The following is a 19,890-nucleotide window of genomic DNA, read 5'->3' as shown; positions in this document are numbered from 1 at the left end:
AAATAATCGTAAGAATTACACAGGTCAAAACCACCAGTGGAGCTGGTTAGTTATCAACAGGAGAGCTCAAGATCAGCTATACTGAAATTGAAATCCTATTCAACGAACATTTCTCCACATCTAAAAAAAAAAAAAATGTTTTCATCTTTAGCAGTCAGGGGTTTAAGGGACAATTCTAAACCTATTAGAAGCCCTTTCTTTTTCTTCCCAAAATACATTGTAATGACCCTCTCTCTAGTTAAAGAGTGCTGTGGGATTATTATTTATAAGTATATAATTATAAATATAATAATATATGTAAATACAATTATAAATAAATAAGTACATATTATTAATAAAGTTGTTGTGTGACAATATTATAAACTAGAAGGTCGCTTTCGTTTGAACACATATTTATAGCATAACTTCCCTTACAGAGAAGTGCATTAACTAAAATTATTGGGCCAATTAGAGGAGAATTATCTCTAATACGACATAAGAATCATCCATCAAGGCAGGAGATCTAGAGTCTCACAGAGAAGAGGGGTTTGGGAATGTAGGACGACCATCACAGATCCCATGAAAGGAGAGGGGTGACCTTAACCATTTTGGGTAGGGGTCATGTAGGAGCCTAAAGCTTAATAATGACCAAGGTGGCTGAAGATGGAAGGAGAACGCAGAATGGTGGCATTTGATCCCCAAAGTCCAGAGTCATCTATATAAAAGGAGCTGCTTCAGCCTAACCCCTCCTATTAGTGACAATAATAACAATAACAACCACACACGCTCACATATATTGAATGTCTACTGCCTGCCAGGTACTGTTCTAAGCTCTTCACACATTTCAACACATTTAAACATCACAAGAACTGTATGTGGAAGATACACTTTTAACCCTATTTCGCGGGGATGGAAACTGGGGTACAGAGAGTCCCCAAATCACTTAGTCAAGATAACATAGGTGATAAGTGGTAAAGGGGGGACTTGGGTTTAGGCAATATAGCTTGAGAGCTTGCATTCTTAGCCACCGTCCAGCTCCACAAAAGCTCCCTCATCCGTTAATATGTATGGCTCCAAAAATCTCCTCCTACCAAATGTATGTTTTCCTTTGCCATAGAGTTCCATCTACTACTTTTCTGAATATTCATATTTTTGGTCCCTTGAGCAAATCTGGTCCTGGAGTTCTTTCCAGCCTATATAAAAGTATGTCTCCCTTATAGAAAAGTATGTCTAAAGAGAGGAGTAGGCAGTATGTGATTTCTCATGGGCCTCGTATCCCATTAAGAAGACTGGGCAATACAGGTGACCCCTGAACAATGCAAGTGTTGGAGGTGCTGACTTCCGCACAGTCAAAAATTCACACATAACTCAGGTCAGCCCTCCACATCTGTGGAGTCCCAACCACAGGTCGGAAAATACTGTTTTCTATCCTCAGTTTGTTGAATCCACAGACGAAAAACCTGGGGCCGATTATATGTTTATTGAAAAAAAATACATAATTGCACAGTTCAAACCCATGTTGTCCCAGAGTCAACTGTGGTCTCTCGAATGCAATGGCATGCACCATAAATATATAAAACCAAAGATGCAGGGAAGATAGGATAAGGAAAAAGGCGTTAATGAAATTTTATTTTGGAAGAGTACAAACAGTCTTCTCTATGTTATAGAAAAATAATTTAAAGAATAGACAAAAAAAATTTGTTAATTCAACTTATCAGCTTTATTTTTATAAGGTAATGAATGGGCTCAGGTAGGAAGGAAAAGGAAGAGTATCAGATTGCCAGTTGTGATATACACCTTTCTCTGTCTCTGTGTCTGTCTGTGTCTGTCTCTCTTTCCCTCTCTCTCTTTCACACACACACACACACACACACACACACACACGCACACCCCTTTCTCAAGCAAGTAGTGCTGAATAATCTACAGACAAATCCAGAAATATCAGAGCACCACCTATAAGTGATACCTCTCCAATCTCATTATCTTAAAAACATTAAAAAAGAAAATAACTTCTTTTATTCCTGGACAAATAAGGAAGGCAAACAGCAAAGCCATTAGCTTCTTAAAAATTAGTGTACAGATCTTCATCAGCAGAAAGCACCTGAGCCTGAGATTACAGGCAGCACCTTGCCTGGGCAAAACTGCTCATTCGCCATGCAAACTCTAGGCCAATAACCTTTACATGGTAAGGCTCACAGCCTCAGTGGCCCTGACACAGAACCCACTCACTTGGAAAGAGTCTCCCCTATTGCCTGAACAGAGCACCAACAGCAGTGCTGACAGGTGCTTTTAAGACACCACAAAGGCAAATCTGCCAACGTGAATGTTTCAGGTCTGCTTTATTTAACTGACCTTATTTGTTATAAATTCAGGTTCATCCATATTTAATTCTTACTTGGTTACTCATTTGTTTACAGCCACCATTGTTCCTGGCCTCCTGGCATCTTACAAACTCTAGCAAGACCTTAAATTCCTCTAGGATGCCTGGTTCCTCTCATATTACAGTGCTAAGAATGCAGCATGAAGAGCTGCAAAACGTACAGGCTCACTAATGTCACAGCCTCATACTCACTTACCATTAAGACCTTTTAGGAGAAATTCACCCAGACTTCCATAGAACAGAAGCCAAATATGTTGAAGTGATATATTCCAGTGAATATTTTATAGAGAAATGGCTGCTTCTCTTAATTATGCCTCACAGTCTCTCATAAAATTTCAGAATGGAGAAGCATCTTAGAGGTCATCCCATTCAGTTTCATTATTAATGCTTATTTTTCAAAACTGAAGGCTTGAGAGGTTAAGTTTTCAAGGTCACAGTGCTACTTAGGGGCAGATTTAAGATTCTCATTCTTTCTACTGTTGTTGATGCTAATATCCTGGATTCATAGATAATAATGGTAAGACTAGTATTGATGCAGTCTTTAGCATTTACAACAAGTCTTTGTCTCTGTAAATTCACACGATAATCTGTTCATTGGCATGATCAACAATTAACATTCCATTTAAAAATTAAGAGATTTAAACAGTGACTTATTCAAGTTTTCATAACTAAAAAGTGGAAGGTTGTGAATTGAGCCCAAAGTTCCTGCCTTTGAGTCCTGTACTCTTAAACAAATTACTTCTCTGTGTATCTCTGTCTGCATTGGTAAAATGGAGAGACAATAAGAGTGTCTGCATCAAACAGGCACTTTTTTTCCTTGAGAATTAAATGTGACAATGTGTTAAGCAAATAAACCTCTTAGCATCTTGCTTGACACGTTATAAATGGGGAATAAATGTCAAGGTTTTGTTTTGTTTTTTCAATTGCTATCTTTCTAAAACATCCTACCACTCACGCAAAGTCATTACTTTAGGCTTAAGGATAAAGAAGAACTCACTAATGTCCTAAAAGTTATTTTAGTTGAATTTAAAAATGCAACACTGAGTTTATTCCTCTTCTGATTTTCATCATTATAAAAATTTTTGCTGCCAAATGTGGTCAGGCACCATCAACATCTCGATACAACAAAATATTATTTAATCGTATACTCTTACCATACCAGGAAAATAACAAAGAACTTCTTTCATCTCAATGTTTAAAACTACAAACAAAAAAACTGCAACCTCCCTATATATTTCAGGGGCCGAAAACCAGGTGCGGTGACTGAATGCAGCCTCACGGTGGCGGTAAATCATCACTGATAAAACCTAAGGCCCAACCAAGGCTCTGCAGAAACCAGGCTGACGCAGGACTGAGACATTCCTAGCATGTTAACCAAGAGGGAATTTGCTTTGGATCTCCATGGTTCTTCTCTCCTGACCTTGAGCAATGACTCTGACATACTGTCTCAACAAATCTATCAGCAATGTTAATTCACAGGTTTTTCCTGGCTTGCAACAAATAAAATATACACGAAAGATTATCCTTCAAAAGAATTGTGCAGCCTTTTTTTTAACGTCATGTTGATTTAGAATTCTTAACTTGGATTTGGCCACGGTGTTTATATATAAGTAAACACTTACTCTCCCCTCCCCAGCCCCCTTCCCATCCATCTACTGTGTACCTTAATTTCATAAGTCCCTTGGAACCATTTAAGTTCCTTACACCGCCCGACCCCCAAATCTCAGCTTGAAATCTCAACTCCTTTGACTCTTTTCCTCCACTCTCTTATTTTATTTATTTCCATTCTCTTATTTTAAGAAAGCCACAAAATTTTATCGATTTGTCCTTTATAACGTCTCTCACCTCTGTCTCTTTCGTCAGCTTCCAAACCCACTGTTCCAAAGCCCTTTTACCACACGTGCAAGCTATTGCAATAACCTTCCAAATCAGCCTAGAGCATTAGCTCCCAACCTTGACTGCACATCAAAATTGCTTGAAAAGCTTTAAAAATTACCCATCTCTCAAGAGAGCCCGACTTAATTGGTCTGGGGTGGAGCCGGATTGGGATTTTTTTCAAAGTGCCCCAGTGATTATTATGTGCAGCCACGATCGAGAACCCCTTCACTAACGGTGTATCCAGCATGCCATCACCATGCTCACCTTCTTTAAACTACCAGCTCTCTTGGCAAAAATTTTAAGTGGTTTTTCAACTTTACAAAGATTGCAACTTAGTGACTCGTAGGCCAAATCTACCTTATAGATGTGTTTTATTTGGCCTGTTTTAACATTGTCCAGACCAAATATTTAAAAATTGGGGGATGTCACATAAAACCCAGATTTCCTATTTCTTTTTTTTTTTAATTGCACGAGCTTGCCAGCCAGGGCCTACATTCCAGGCAACCATCAGCTGGAGCTGAGTAGTGGCTGTCCTTTAGACATGGCACTTACCCTCCACTTGTTCACTCCCTGTCACTCCCCACTTACACTTGGCTATACGACTCATTTATATTATCTGTCCGATCATCTAAGAGTCATTTTAGTTTGTAACTCCTAGTTTAGGGGATAAAGTTTAAACTGAATGATAAGTTCACATGCTCACTCACTAATTTATTCATGCCTTCATTAGACAAGTATTTATTTTGTGCCTGTGCTATGCAACACTTGAAATTCAAAGTTCATCATATTATGGCCCTATTCTTTTCTTCTAAGTTTATGTTCCCCTTCCCTTCGACAAACTCTATTCTAACTAGTAGCTGGTTTAAGAGACAGCTCCCTCCCAATGTTCATAGCCTAGAGGCACATCTCCCAAACTCCTTTGCAGTTAGGTGACATCATATGACAAAGTCTGGGCCAATGACATATGAACAAAAGTGATGTGAGCAACTTTCAAGTCATATCTTCAGGAGGAAAGCTGGGTGCTCTCCACTTCCCCCTTTTGGTGAGCTGGGACAAAGACTTCGCATTGGTGACCCATAGTACAAGAGCAACAGAGGAAGGTACCTGTATCCCTAGATGGCCTCTATCTTCCTTGGACCATCTGCCTACCGCTTGTTACATGAGAGAGAAAAAGTCTTTCTATGTTATTGTATTTTGAGGTTTCTTTGTTTATAGAGGTTTAGCCTGTACTCCAAAATACCCAGCATCTTTCTTTACTATTTCCCAAATATACCTTGAATAGTCTTGCCCTCAACCTTGGTTTATGCCAAAGCCTCTGTCACTAACATCCACCCCTTCATCTCTGCTATGTAAATTCTAATTAAAGGCCCACCTCAAATAGTCCCTCTTCTGTGATGCTTGGTCTAGCTACACTTGCTATTATCTTCCTCTGCTCTCCCACTGTATGACTTGGCACTTATCAAATATCATCTTATTTAATAAGCACATAGCCTAGAATTACGTTGTCATATTTCTCTTAAGTTCTAAGTCCAGAATCTAAAACAAAATTTTAGATTGTGCATAGTATAAATAAAGAAGAGTACTCAGAGTTTCTACAGTGTTCTATTATATCTTTTGTTGACTAATCACCTGAACTATCAAGTCATGTTCAATGTGTGATCCTTCAGGACTCCTGAATCTTTCATTTTTAATTACAAAGCTGAACCTGCCCAATTGTTTAAGAATCTGGCTTTTTCCTATATAGTTAAACTAAATTTTTGTTTCTTTCTTCTTGCATCTAAATGATTTTTCAACTCTCTGAATACATATTTCTAAGACTAAGAAAGACACTGAAAAGATCAAGGGTTCAAGTTTGAATGGTGATGGAGATCCCACTCAGAGTGTTCTCGTATTTGGAATCTGAGACTCTCTAGGACAACATTAGAGGGACAAAGTATAAGATACTATTAGGGAGGGAAATTAAAAAGGGAAATAGGTGCCAGAGAGTGAAAACTATATAGCCCAGAAGAAAAGTTAAGAAAAAGGAAGTGGAGAGAAAATCTAAGGGAGAAAATTCAGAGACAAAAGGAAGACTAGCAACCAAAGGAAAGGGTTAGCATATGGAAAAGGAACCTATAAAATGAAATGCCAGTGAATAATGGTGGAATCTAATAACCTTAAAATGATTTCTATTTGATAGGATGCTCTTAAGAAATCATTATCAAGACCAAGGAGCAGACTACCATCCTGCCACCACTAGAAAAACTGGTACATGGTTGGTATGAAAGAAACATCAAAAGCAGGTGAAAACTGAATTTACAGCAAACCTTGATTGTAAGTGACTCTGGGTTGAATAAAGAAAGATACACCTGTGTATCAATGGCACTTACTCAAATCACAAAGCAAGTAAAGAATAGCCGGGACCTTTAAGAAAGGGTGACCCCCAAATGTTCTATTTTCTTTTGTTTAAGAATTTTGTTTAAAAATTCGAGATGACATGGCTCTAGTCTTGAAGTCATGTCCTATCCCACAGAAAAACCTGGGGTGAGAAGTAATTGCACTGAGATAAAATAAAAGAGAATTCAAAGACCTAAAACTATAAAGACCTAAGACTTAAAACTATAAAACTCCTAGGAGAAAACACAGAAAGAGGAAAAGCATCATGACATTAGATGTGGCAATGATTTCTTGAGTATGACACCCAAAGCATAGGTAACAAAAACAAAAATAGAGAAATGGGACTACAACATACTTAAAAATTTCTGTGCATCAAACGGCCCAATAAACAAAGTGAAAATGGCAACCTATGAAATGGGAGAAAGTATCTACAAATCATATATATAATAAGAGGTTAATATCCAGAATATATAAAGAACTCACACAACTCAACAACAAAAACTCAAATAACCCAATTTTAAAATTGGCAAAGGACTTGAATAGACATTTCTCCAAAGATGATGTTAAAAAAGGTCAATAAGAATACGAAAAGATGCTCAGCATCACTAACTATCAGTTAAATGCAAATCGAATGAGATATTGCCTCACATCCATTAGGATGGCTACTATTAAAAAAAAAAAAAAAATCCCTAACGGAAAATAACAAATGGTGGCAGGGATGTGGAGAAATTGGAATTGTTGTGCACTGTTGTTGGGATCATAAAATGGAACAACTACTGAGGAAAACGGTGTGGAGTTTCCTCAAAAAAATTAAAAATAGAACTACCATATGATCCAGCAACCTCATTTCTGTATATAAACCCCAAAGAATTGAAAACAGGGTCTTGAAGAGATATTTGCGCACCCATGTTCATAGTAGCGGTACTCGCAATAGCCAAGATGGGGAAGCAAGCCAAATATCCACTCACGGATGAATGGATAAACAAAATGTGGTATATACATACAGTGGAATATTATCCAGCCTTAAAGAGGAAAGAAATCTCGTCATATACTAAAACATGGATAAGCCTTGAGGACATTACTCTCAGTTAAATAAGCCAGTCACAAAAAGACAAATACTATATGATTCCACTGATATGAGACATCTAAAGTGACCAAATTCATAGAAACAGAGAGTTGAATGGCTATCGGGGGCTGAGAAGAGAGAGAAAGGGAAGTTGTTGTTTAACGGGTACAGATAGAGTTTCAGATTTGCAAGATGAAAAAGTTCTGGAGCTCTGTTTCATAATGATGTGACTATAGCTAATGCTACTAAACTGTATGCTTAAAAATGGTTAAGATGGCAAATTTTGTGTTATGTGTTTTTTACCACAATGAAAAAAAAAGAAAATAGAACTCAGGACACCATATTACTTTAATGACTGCCACCATTAGTGTGGTGTCATTGATGTGTCAACAAACGGCCAAAATTAGGGTAAAAGATAGGATGAGTCTTGTCTGGACCATTTTACCTTTGGGTAAAAGAAATGCAGAAATCAGAGCCAAGTTAATCCCAGGACCACACCTCTTCAGCATTCATGTTACTGCATTCATTCATTTCCCACCTCCAACCACAGGCAGCAACAATGGTGGCTGCCTTTGTGCTATTACGACAAATTCGAATGCAATTTTATATAGCCTAGTTACAAAGAGCAAGCAAGTAGCTAAGTGTTTGCTGCACTGACTCTGAATTAACTTATATGCAAGGAAATTTTTAGCTGGCTCCAAAGAAGTTTTTAAAATTGGGTCGTAGATGTCTCTGAGATAAAATGCTAACAACAGTTGAGTCACTGAACTGTAGTCGAGATACCATAATCTGGCATTTCAAGACATTTCTATCTCTAGGGAGAAAAGAAACCAGCTACTTGTATCTATCAGCTTGGTACCAATGAGTCCAACCTAATGAAGTCACATCTTCCAGGATGAGTTTTCAAAGCTTCGTGTGAGCAGGAAGACCGTGATGTGAGAAATGAACCTTGCACTATATCTCAAAGGAGAGATCTCCTGAAATGCTTCACTGAGGTGACATCACACTGCACTTCCCTCTGCTAGCTCTATTAGGAATTATACAGCTGTTAATCTGGCATCAATAACTACCTGCCTTAGAAAAGTGGCTACTTATCCGTCAGCTCATTTCCATTCAGGTCATGAGGAAGAAGGTACACTGTTCATTTACTAATCTAGTAATGGTTTCTGGATTTTCTAAATAGATTTTACCTGCATATGGGATTATTGTCTAAATTCCCTAGCATTTGAACATATCTCTAGTTGAAAACCAAGTCAGCTCTGACATCCCAGGGTGGAATCTCAACTCTCACATTTAGCAGCAGAGTAACCCTGAGCATCATCTGTAAAACAGGATCAATAATAGCTCTCTCATAAAGTCGTCATATAAATTAAATGAAGGACTCTATTTCAGAACTTGGCACACAGTAGATGTTGATCACAAATTATTTCCCTTCCTTCTTTCTCACACTAGAGCAGGGGTCAGCAATATTTTTTTATAAAGTACCAAGTAGTAAATATTGTGGGCTTTGCAAGCCATTGGTCTCTGCCATAACCATTCAACTCTATTACATTATTTAAAGACTAGGAATTAAGGGCAGGTTTGGTCCACTAGCTATAGTTTGCCAACCCCTATTATTTATATCACATTCTTTCATATATCACATTAAGTTTCCATCATTCAGTTTAATTTCACCTGTTCCAGATACGTCCTTCCCTCCTTCCTCTTCATTGCTTTTATTCTATTTTTATATATTTTTAAAATTTTTAAATTACAGTTGACATACAATATTATATTAGTTTCAGGTGTACAACATAATGATTAAACATTTATACAATTTATGAAGTGATCAGATAAGTCTAGAACCCATCTGACACCATACATAGTTATTACAATATTATTAACTATACTCCCTATGCTATACTTTACCTCTCCATGACTGGTTTTAACACTGGCAATTTGTACATCTTAATACTTTCTCTTTTCTAGCCGTTCTCCTAATCTCCCTCTCATCTGGCAACCATCAGTTTGTTCTCTGTGTCTATAAGTTTGTTTCTGTTTTATTCATTTATTTTGTTGTTGTTGTTTTTTTTTTAGATTCTACATACAAGTGAAATCATATGGTATTTGTCTTTCTCCATCTGCATTATTTCACTTAGCATAATACCCTCTAGGTCCATCATGTTGTCACAAATGGCAAGCTTTCATTCTTTTTTTATGGTTGAATAATATTCCATTGTATATATGTACCTCCTCTTCTTTATCTATTCATCTATTGATGGACATTTATGTTCTTGCCTATCTTGGCTATTGTAAATAATGCTGCATATATCTTTTTAAATTAGTGTTTAGGATTTCTTCAGATAAATATCCAGAAGTGGAATTGCTGGGTCATATGGTAGTTCTATTTATTTTTTTAATGTATTAGAACAAATGAGTCTAGTTCAATGGCTTGATTCAGTTTTTCACTTTTAATTTTAGGTCTTGAGAAGCTCCCATAGGCAGTAAGCACCCAACTTGAGATGCTCGATTACTTTATCCACACAAGAGATTCTGAGAAATTCAGTCATATTTGAGTGAAATCTCTTCAACCCCCTCAGAGAGATTGGGAAAGAAGAACTCACATAGCTAACTGAAGCACTTTTATCTGCGGGAAAGGATAGGTTGCATCTTATTTCCCAGGTTTTAAAATATTGCTTTTAGAATATTTCTGGGTTTTAAAATATGTTTGCATGTGCTTGTATATACATAAACAACATTTAAAGAACATAAGAACTAAAAACAACGTCACCTACAGTGAAGTGGGAACTCAAGATGAGAAATAAGGATGAAAGAGTTTTTATTGGCTATTTTTAAACATGTTTTTAAGCCATGTGAATTGAATATATTATCTATTCAAAGAAGTTAATTTTTCTAATAGAAAATACACATTACGAAGCAATCTTTCCCATTCATAAAACCAGCCTACTAAAAGAAAGACACACATGTGAAGAGGGAGTAGTGACAGGAAACTAAAAGGCTTCTAGGACACTTGTCACTCAGGTGCTACCCCAGGGATTCTATCACAGCCCTAAAGATCCTTCCTCTGTTAATGGGCTTCTATGCCCCTTCTGCCTTGTGCTCTGTGTGACCCAGGGAGAAGACAGAGTGGAACTTGAGACGTGATGGGAGGCGGAAACATGCCACTCTTCATTTGGTAGAGGTGGAATCAGAAACAGGACATATTCTTCAATATTTTATAACTTTTAGTATCACGCCAGAATTCTTTCCACGGAGCTCCACATGCCCTCCCTTCCTGTCTCTATGCGTGCCCCATTTATATATTCTTTCTAGCCACCTCAAGCTTTCTTGCTGAGTCCTTTATTTTTGTCTTCAAATAAGCTTTAATTTTTTTAAAAGAAACTTTGGACTTTACTTTCAACTATCATCCTTTGTCTCATAACAACCCAATTCCTTAAGCTTAAGCTATTAAGAATGATTCTCTCTCACTTCTTAATCATCTATAGTATAGCTTCTACCTCCAGTATTTTATTAAGTCTCTTTTTCTCTAAAATCCCCATTGACTCTTCAAAACAAATCTAAAGATTTTTTTTTCCTTTTTCCTTATTCTTCTTTATCTCCCTTTTGCAAAGAATGAAGCTCACATCCATCTTACTAAACCTCTCTCTCCCTTCGTTTACTTAATACCCAAGAATTGTCTTTGCCCCTTCCCGGTCCCTACAAATGGGCCTCTTCCTTATTCCTGCCTCCTAACTGGGCTACAAAATTGAAACTCAGTTGTCACTCTGCTCTCTTCTTCATCAGTTCTTCATTCTTTCAGGGAATTTGTCTATTCTCAACACTTTATCTAATGGGAAGGGCAAAGCAGATGGGGCTAGAAGCCTGGCTCTATGACTTATTCGCTGTGAAGCTCAGGAAAAATGATTTCATCTCTCTGATCTCAGATTCCTTGGTGCTTAAATGGGGATTCATTCATTCAGTCAAGTCTTTATTGAACATCTACTATGAACTAGGCCCTGTTCTAGGTACATGAGATTCATTAGAAAACTAAACAGATAAATATTCCTACCCTCAGAGAGCTCCCATTCTAGCAGGCAAGATGAACAAAAAAATAATAAACATGCCAAATAAGAGAAATACATAAAATGACAAAATATGGTGAGGGCTGTAGAAAAAAAAAATTAAAAGAAATAGGGTTACACCTTGTAAAAGGTGATCAAGGTAGGCTTCCCTGAGAAGTTAATATAAGCAAAGACTCAGAAGAGATGAAGGAATTAGAAGTGAGGACGTCTGTTGGAGAGGGTGCAGGCAGAGGGAATGGACAAAGATCTTAAAGGCAGGGGCATGTTCTGCTTGTTCTAGAAACAACAAAGAGGCCCATTTGTCCCTTAGTAGCCTCCTGGGTTATCATATCAACTGTCTTCGAATCACAGTGCTTGTGTTCAAGTAACCCTTATTTTACTTAATAATAGCCCTAACACATAAGAGTAGTGATGCTGGCAATTGAGATGTGCCAGAGAGAAGCTGTAAAGTGCTTCCTTTAAATGAAAAGGTGAAAAATTTTGACTTAATAATAAAAGAAAAAGAATCAGATGCTGGGGTTGCTACGATCCACAGTAAGAATGAGCCTTCTATCCATGAAATTGAGCAGAAAGAAAAAAATTCTTGCTAGTTTTGCTGTCATACCTCAAACTGAATGTTATGACCACAGTGCATGAAAAGTGCTTACTTTAGATGGAAAAGGCATATAATTTGTGGGTAGAAGACATGAACAGAAAACCTGTTCTGGCTGATGGCAATGTTTCACACCAGAAAGTATTGAGCCTACATGAAGACTTCAACAAAAGAGCCCTTGAAACGTGTGACACCAAGCCATTTACTGCAAGTAAATGGTTACAATAAGATATTTGAAGAAAGAAAGAGCACATTAACTTTTGGTACAGTATATTGTTATAACTGTTCTATTTTATTATTAGTTATTGTTGTTAATCTCTTACAGTGACTAATTTATAAATTAAACTTTATCATAGGTGTGTGTGTGTACAGAAAAACATAGTATATGGGTTCAGTACCATCTGTGGTTTCATGGATCCATTGGGGCCTGGGAGTCCTGGAAGGCATTCCTTGTGGATAAAGAGGGGCGGGGCTACTATGTACTTTTATCCAGTGTCTTATATCACGTCTTATATTACGGAGTTCAGTCCTGAGAATTTTAAGGTCTGTCCTCAAATATTTCACATCTTATTCATTCTAAAAGTACAGATTTACCCAATATATCAACTCCCTGTCTCAGAGGAGATGGCAGGAGACCACCATGCTACCTATATTCTGGGTGGTACAGAGTATAGGTAGCATGCTTATTAGCCAGAAACCTCAAAGAGGAAGACTGAAGAAATACAAAGAGTCCTCCCAAATTAGAAACATTTGGTCTGCTTCCACAGGAAGTTAACACTGGAGGTGTGGAAGCTATTCTGGGGTTAGAACAAAAAAAAAAATCAAAAAGCACTGAGGGTAACTGGAATATTTCATTCACATATTCCTGAGGTACTGGTGTGCGCACAGCTACCGTTCTACTTTATTTTGTATTCCATCTGAGGTGGTCCCCCATTTATCAGGATCCATGCTAGGTTTGAGCAATATCAGAAGTGAATTCTATACCAGGTAGAAGCACATCAAGCTAATGCACCGACAAGGGCAGTTCCTAATGATACATTATCACAATGCAGTCATTATTGTGTTTTTTCTCTTCTTTCTTTGGGGAATCAGTTATGTTTACCAAAAATAGCAATACATTTTATAATGGGAAGGGTAAGGTGAACTTTTTCCAGGATAATTTCCAAAAATCAGGTAAGATAAGAAATCATTCCGATTAAGAACACCAGCTTACCTCTATTTTTTCCCATATGGCTTCATAGTTGTCTTGGTGTTGGATATCTTGCATCAATTTCTGAATTAAAGCAGATTTCGTGGTGGAATGGCTCTCATTTTTCTCAGAGGATGAAGCTCTCTCTGACTTCACATCAATAAATTTTTTTATGACAGAGAGAGGCATACACGGCTCCTCGTCGGAAAGAATGTCACTCAGGGGCCCAGATTCAATGCTCTCCCCCAGCGATGAGGCTATGTCACTGGATGAGCTTGGAGACATCCTGCCTAGCCTCGTATGCTTCTTCTTGACATGGTACGTGGGATAGATCTCAGAATCTGAATTCATTTCAGACAGTTCCCAGTCGTCAATGTTCTGGATGGTTTCTTCTCTGGGTTTCTGAGGCAGAAGCTTTGTTAAATTTTCCAACTTCAAAGCTAATACTTCTGTCTGCCTAAGGTGAGAGGGCAGTGCCAGGTATTCATCAGAGCCATACCAGGCTTCCACAACCTGGCCATTCCTGGTGATGTGACTTGGGGAGGAGGAGTAACATTTTTTGCTTTTGTGTTTTGAAATAAGGGGTACTGGAGACACGATATTATCTGAGCCAACAGGGGATTCACTGCTTTGAGTAAAAGGTGGTGAACTGGACGTTTCTGACTGTACTGCTAATTTGGCATTCCAACTTCTCTGATTACATGGCTCAAGTGAAGATGAGGAAGCAGAATCTGTTTCTGGACCTTCTACGGCCTTGGCAGCACAAGAAGGAATTCCATTCGGCACAATTGAGCTCCCGGTGTTTTCGGTCTGCTTGCCTGAACCAGTTCCGCGTTTAGGTGTTCGGCATTGAGGCACCTCTTCTGAGGTCTTATGTGGCTTGTTAAGTCGAGATTTCTCTTTATGGCAGTCGTTAAGCCTTCCCAGGCTGGAGGAGATTTCTTTAATGTGACTTCTGACTGTGTTTTCAGGATTCCCATCCCCCATCTTGTGCAAACACTCATAGGACTGGCTGGCCACAGAAGGGCTGTTCGGGTAGGAAGACTGTAACACCAGGCAAAGCTTGGATCTGTCAGGAGTATCCACCAGGGAAGGGGTGCTTCTGCTCATCTCAGGCTTGAGATCAATCATCGGCTTCTTTCCATCAGTGCCTTTCAGATTATTCTTAACACTTTCCTCTTTAAGGAAAAGCCTTCTTTTTGGCAATGTGGGCTGTGTGGGAGAGTCCTCGTTATAATTAAAGCAGTCTCTGATGGATCGCTTGGGGGTTGCATTTTCACCAGGAAGAAGCTGTTGGTTTTTTGTTCCAAGTTGAGAGGAGGAATTGGATTCTTGTTTCACAGTCTCAGAAGGGGACTGAATATGAACAGCATTTGTCAGAGCTTCCACTGAAGATGATGTCTCCTGTGTTAAGCCTGGTTGTTCCTCAGCTGTGGAAGCACTGTTTTCCTCACATCCACCTTTGCCATTTGCTGAAAGAGATACTTGAGATGCTTCCTCACTAACCGCTTCACTGCAGTTGGAAGAGATGGGGTCAGTAGCCACCGTAAGTAACCCAACACTTCGGATAAGCTCGGGGAACTCCTTTTCCATCTCACTGTAGCTCCAAGAGTCAAAGGGTTTGGTTTTGACCTGGCTAGAGGTCATGTCACCTAGGCCCCCGAGCAAATCCTCACTTGGACTGTAGTCAGACAGTTCGAAAGCAGTAATACCACAATCCAGAGACAAGTAATTTTGAGAGCATTTGATAGTTAACTGTCCTGAGTCATCCACTTCCGTTAGAGAATCAAGCCGGCCCTGAAACAGACAATGGCAATGGTTTTAGTAAATGGAACATCAATTACACTCAACTGCCATTTAAATGAAATCTCAGCAGAGGCCGCCATAAAGGTCAAAAATGTACCAGTCTCAGTTGCTTCTGGTTTCATATACAGAATGGCATATTATTAACCGATTACCATACTGCTTTATATAGTATCCTGTTCTTAAATATTTAAGGATTTTGCTTTTATTCTATAGAACAGAACCTTGATAGAAACAGCCAAGGTCAAGCCAAACATATCTATTCTTGCCTTAATGTTCTATCTTAAAATAGTGTATTTTTCATTTAATAAGCATTTCTGAAGTGATGCCTTAAGTAATAAGATTTCTGGGAACAAAGTAATGTAAGAGTAACATCTCCATGAATGTGTCTTTGGCTTATTGCTATCACTCCATCATCTACCACAGTGACTAACTCATTGTAGATGCTCAATAAATATTTTTTGAACAGGATAATTAATTGTACTAAGTCTGTCATGTTAAATATATATTCACAAATCACAGGAAAGTGAACTACTGAATTTGTGTACATAAAAATAGTTTAAGACCAACTTCTGTTTGTCTCCACCCTTTTGAAGGTAAACACAGGAAATACTGGAGAAAATTACTGAGTATCAAAACTTCACCATTCCAGTTCTGATTTACTCCTTCTGCATGCATTTCCCTCCCCATCCCCTCACCCTCACCCCAGCTCCCATTCGTGTATGTTAGATACCAAGGGCCCATCTCTCTTGTTATTTAAAATTTGAGGTAAGCCAATTTGAAACTTCCCTATGCTGAAAAAGAGTATTACAAGTAAGTGTTTTTCATTTTCTAATCTTCAATTATATGATAAGGATTGTCTCATGACTAATGCAGTTTCTGATATACAACAAACAGGGAAATTTTTGATTGATGATTTGTTCGGGACAGAAGGACCTATTATGCTTATCAGGAGGTAGGACAGCCTGGTCTAACCTAGACCCTTAGGAGATGAAGGAAGGAAACTGAAGCATTATATCCCCAGACCTCTGTTCTCCTGGAGGAGGAACTGGGTGAGCAAACTGAAGCTGGACTACTTGTAGTTGCTGGACCCTGTGTCCTTCCGACCAGGTCACCCCAAGATCTGGCCTCTCTTGGACCTTACATCAGGTTTTTTGTTCATTTGTTTTGTTTTGTTTTGTTTTTGGAATATTCTTTTCCTTTGGGCCTTTCCCTTGTCTTTACCTCCTACTCCCCTCACTCTTACTCCAAACATCCAGATAAATAATAATGATGAAAAGCCTCATTTCACCGTTCTAAGCCTCAGTTTCCTTATCTATAAATAGTGATGGTTGATTAGGACTACTACTTTTTCATTTAATCCTCTCAATGACTTTCTTCTGAGGTGGGGGTCTGTACTATTTATTATTGTCCCTGCTTTACATAAGCGGAGCCTGAACCAAAAGAGGGAGCATAAGTAGCAAACAGCTTTACAGCTGAGGACGTAAGTGGAGGCTGTCTGACCCAGAGTCCACACTCTGGCCTCTGCACTACAATTTTCTCTGATTCATTGGATATTATTCTAAACTGCCGTACCCTCTCCTCCAGTGTTCTCCACATTGTTACCAGAGTAACTCTTACACATCTGTTATTGTTAATTCTCTGCTTAAAGTCCTTTGTTACCTTCCTGCTGCTAGATTAAAAACCCAAGGACAAACATGAAGAGGACTCCCTCAGCTACTCCCCTCCCTGGCTGTGAGCGTCCTCCTTTCTGTTTTGAAATCACTGAGTTCCTCTTGTCTCAGGGTCCTTGCACATGCTAGTTCCTCTGTCAGGAAAGTTTACCACCTATAACACCCCTTAAGTAGTGGATTCTTACCCTTCAGAGCCCAGGTCAAGTTTCACTTCTTCAAAATTCCAAACCCTCACCTAAGTCAGAATCTTTTCTTATAAGTTCTCATCAAGATATATTGTTTTTCTTTTAAGCATGTACCTTAATGTTTAAATAATATTATTGTGATTATTCAGCTAACATGCTTCTCCTAGGAGTTTGTATGCATCACCAGATGATAAATCACATAGAAAATGGCTGACTCACCAGGATACCTGCAACACTTAGCATAGAGATTTGCATAGGGTAAGCATTCCAAGACACATCTGTTGAATAAATGAATGAGTGAATGAATGAAGAATTATAACATTTTAGAATTATATCTGTATGCCTTCATGTAATCTTTCTCTAAATAATTTTAGTTGACTCCAGTGGTTAAAAGCCCAAGCCTCAGAGTCAAATTCTAGCTCTAGTACTAATTAGACATGTGACCATTATCTAGTAACTTGATGTCACTAAGCCTATTTCTTTTATCTGTAAAAAGGAAATGATAAGCCATATCATAGGCCTGTTCTGAGGCTTAAAGGAGATAATACATGTAAGACACAAGTCTGGCACATGGATAGGTGCTCAATGAATGTTCGTTTTTATTATATCATTACTTTTACTATTCAAGTATATCTAGAAGAAATTTTTATCAAAACGAATGGTATCCCTATACTAAATTGTGCTGTACAAAATGAGAAAACAATATTAACTGCCAAAGTGATTTAAATGGAATTGTGTGGCTTTTATGCTCCATACCTAGACCAGGCTCTTTAATAACAGAGTCAGAAGCCAGAAACACCAAGGAATGAGCCAGCCAAGGAAAATTCACACTGCATACAATTTTTAAGGGAAGAAATTCCAATTTAAAAGCAGGTTGTATTTTTTTTTTTTTAATTTGGTTGTTTAGTACTCAGAACTTACTCCTTTACAAAAATAGAATTATACACGACAGTTAAACTCCAAGCAATCCCAATAAGTTGGTATTTAAATTACAAACTAGTTGAAATTTGCATTATTTTTTATCATATATATCATAAAGGCACAGCACGGTAGCTACTTGAGTGAGGTTAAAGAGTCATTAAGGAAAAGTGCTTCTATGATGGTAGAGGAAAAAAATATTTGAATTCAGGTAAAAATTTGACCCCTGAAAGTGTCAGCCACCTGCTTCTGAATGGGCTTGGAACACGATAGCCCTGGGAAAGCATTTTGGTCCCCTTTTTGGCTGCCTTTTCCTGTCTTTCCCCAAAGATCCCTTCCCTAGCCAGTCCCTTGTTTGAAAAAGAAAATACCATACTCAAAAACACTTAATGCTCCAAAGTGAGCCCTCTCCCATCCTGTTCCCAACCAAGCCAACTACTGTGCATGGCTGACTGTCACTCTGGGATAACTATTTTTAATTCATACTGTATTTTCTATTGTGGAAAAAAAAATTCCACCCTGAAAAACAAAACAAAACAAAACAAAACAAAACAAAACAGCACATGGCATATCTATTTTATATCTAAAGATCAAGTGACAAGCATCTACTCATATTATTTTTAACCTAGTTGGTTATCAAAGAGCATTCTTCAAAAGTATCTGTACAGATTTCATCATGCAGAGGCAATTTTCAAAAAAGAAAGTTCTCAGACGTTTCTCAGAGCAGATGAATGGTGAGTTTTATTTCTTAAAATATGGCTTAGTAATACTAATATATTTGGTCCTATTGCTTTTCTTCTGGACCACATTCCCAGACAGTTTTATAATCTGTGAAAGTAATAAAGTCTCAGGTGGATACAGAAGTAGGGAAAAAGTGCATGTTGTTTTTACTGCCCTTTTTATTTCACAAATACCACATTTAATTGTATAGTGCCATTAGCTGTACCATGGCTGCCTAGCAATGTCTAAATTCAAATATACCTCCTTTTAATATGTTATGAAGCAGTTTCTCAGATGAAGATTGTGTTTTATGGAGATGGTAACTTAATTCACTTTACTGATGGGTTTATTCACTTGATTGCTGGCTTCCATCTTGTCTCAGACATCAAGAAAACATCCTCCTCCCTTTTTTTACCCCTAATTTGAAACAAGAATTTTTGTTCTGTTCCTTATCCATAACTAAGTCAACTTAAGTTCCAAATGCCTTCTTAAAGCTTTCTTTTTTTAACACTACATTTTGCAACCAACTGAACATGAGATTTAGTACTCATCATTGAGAGATTCTAGGATCTCTCTATTAAATTGCTTCAAGGTGATATCAGTGTCTATTACTACTTTAAGGTCAGATTTGTGCCCTGATTTAATGTTCTTACAAAGAAGAGAGTTGGAAATAGAATTTCACTGTTTTAATTATAGGTACAGTAAAAAAAAAAAAAAATTAGAATGTTCCTCTCTCCCCTTCCTCCTTTAATCTCACTACATGCTGTTTGCTCTGCTCCAATTACTAACATAAATTCATGGACTTCTTACTAGAATGCCACAGCCCCCTAGTGTCCTCATACCACAAAGACTAGACACTTGCTCAGATTCCTTCCAGCTCTAACATGTTGGGATTCTATGATTCTGAATGTATCCCAAAGAGCAGCAGAAGACTGAGAGGGGCAAGTAATAATAGGGAAATGGGAAGCAAACCAAAGTTTTTGATGAGCAAGTGGAAAATATACACGCAAAAAATCTTTCAATATTTTTATTTACATTATAGTAATAATTCTTAAGAATTTCCATTTTCT

At 37.9% G+C, this 19,890-nt stretch overlaps 1 protein-coding gene across 1 annotated transcript in view; it reads right to left on the bottom strand.

Annotated features, from left to right (window-relative positions):
* The window catches only part of LOC105303060 (A-kinase anchor protein 6-like), a gene marked incomplete at its 3' end in the record, with an annotated part of 427,728 nt that overhangs the window by 112,922 nt on the left and 294,916 nt on the right, over positions 1 to 19,890 (bottom strand). Inside the window, exon 7 of the mRNA XM_011376415.2 lies at positions 13,546 to 15,318. Within this exon, the coding sequence (XP_011374717.1) occupies positions 13,546 to 15,318 (1,773 nt within the window). The remainder of the gene's footprint in view (positions 1 to 13,545; positions 15,319 to 19,890) is intronic.

Source organism: Pteropus vampyrus, unplaced genomic scaffold (assembly GCF_000151845.1).
Source record: "Pteropus vampyrus isolate Shadow unplaced genomic scaffold, Pvam_2.0 Scaffold297, whole genome shotgun sequence".
NCBI classification, from domain to species: Eukaryota; Metazoa; Chordata; class Mammalia; order Chiroptera; family Pteropodidae; genus Pteropus; species Pteropus vampyrus.
Note: the sequence above shows the minus strand (reverse complement) of the source record. Positions and strands in the feature narration are given on the sequence as shown.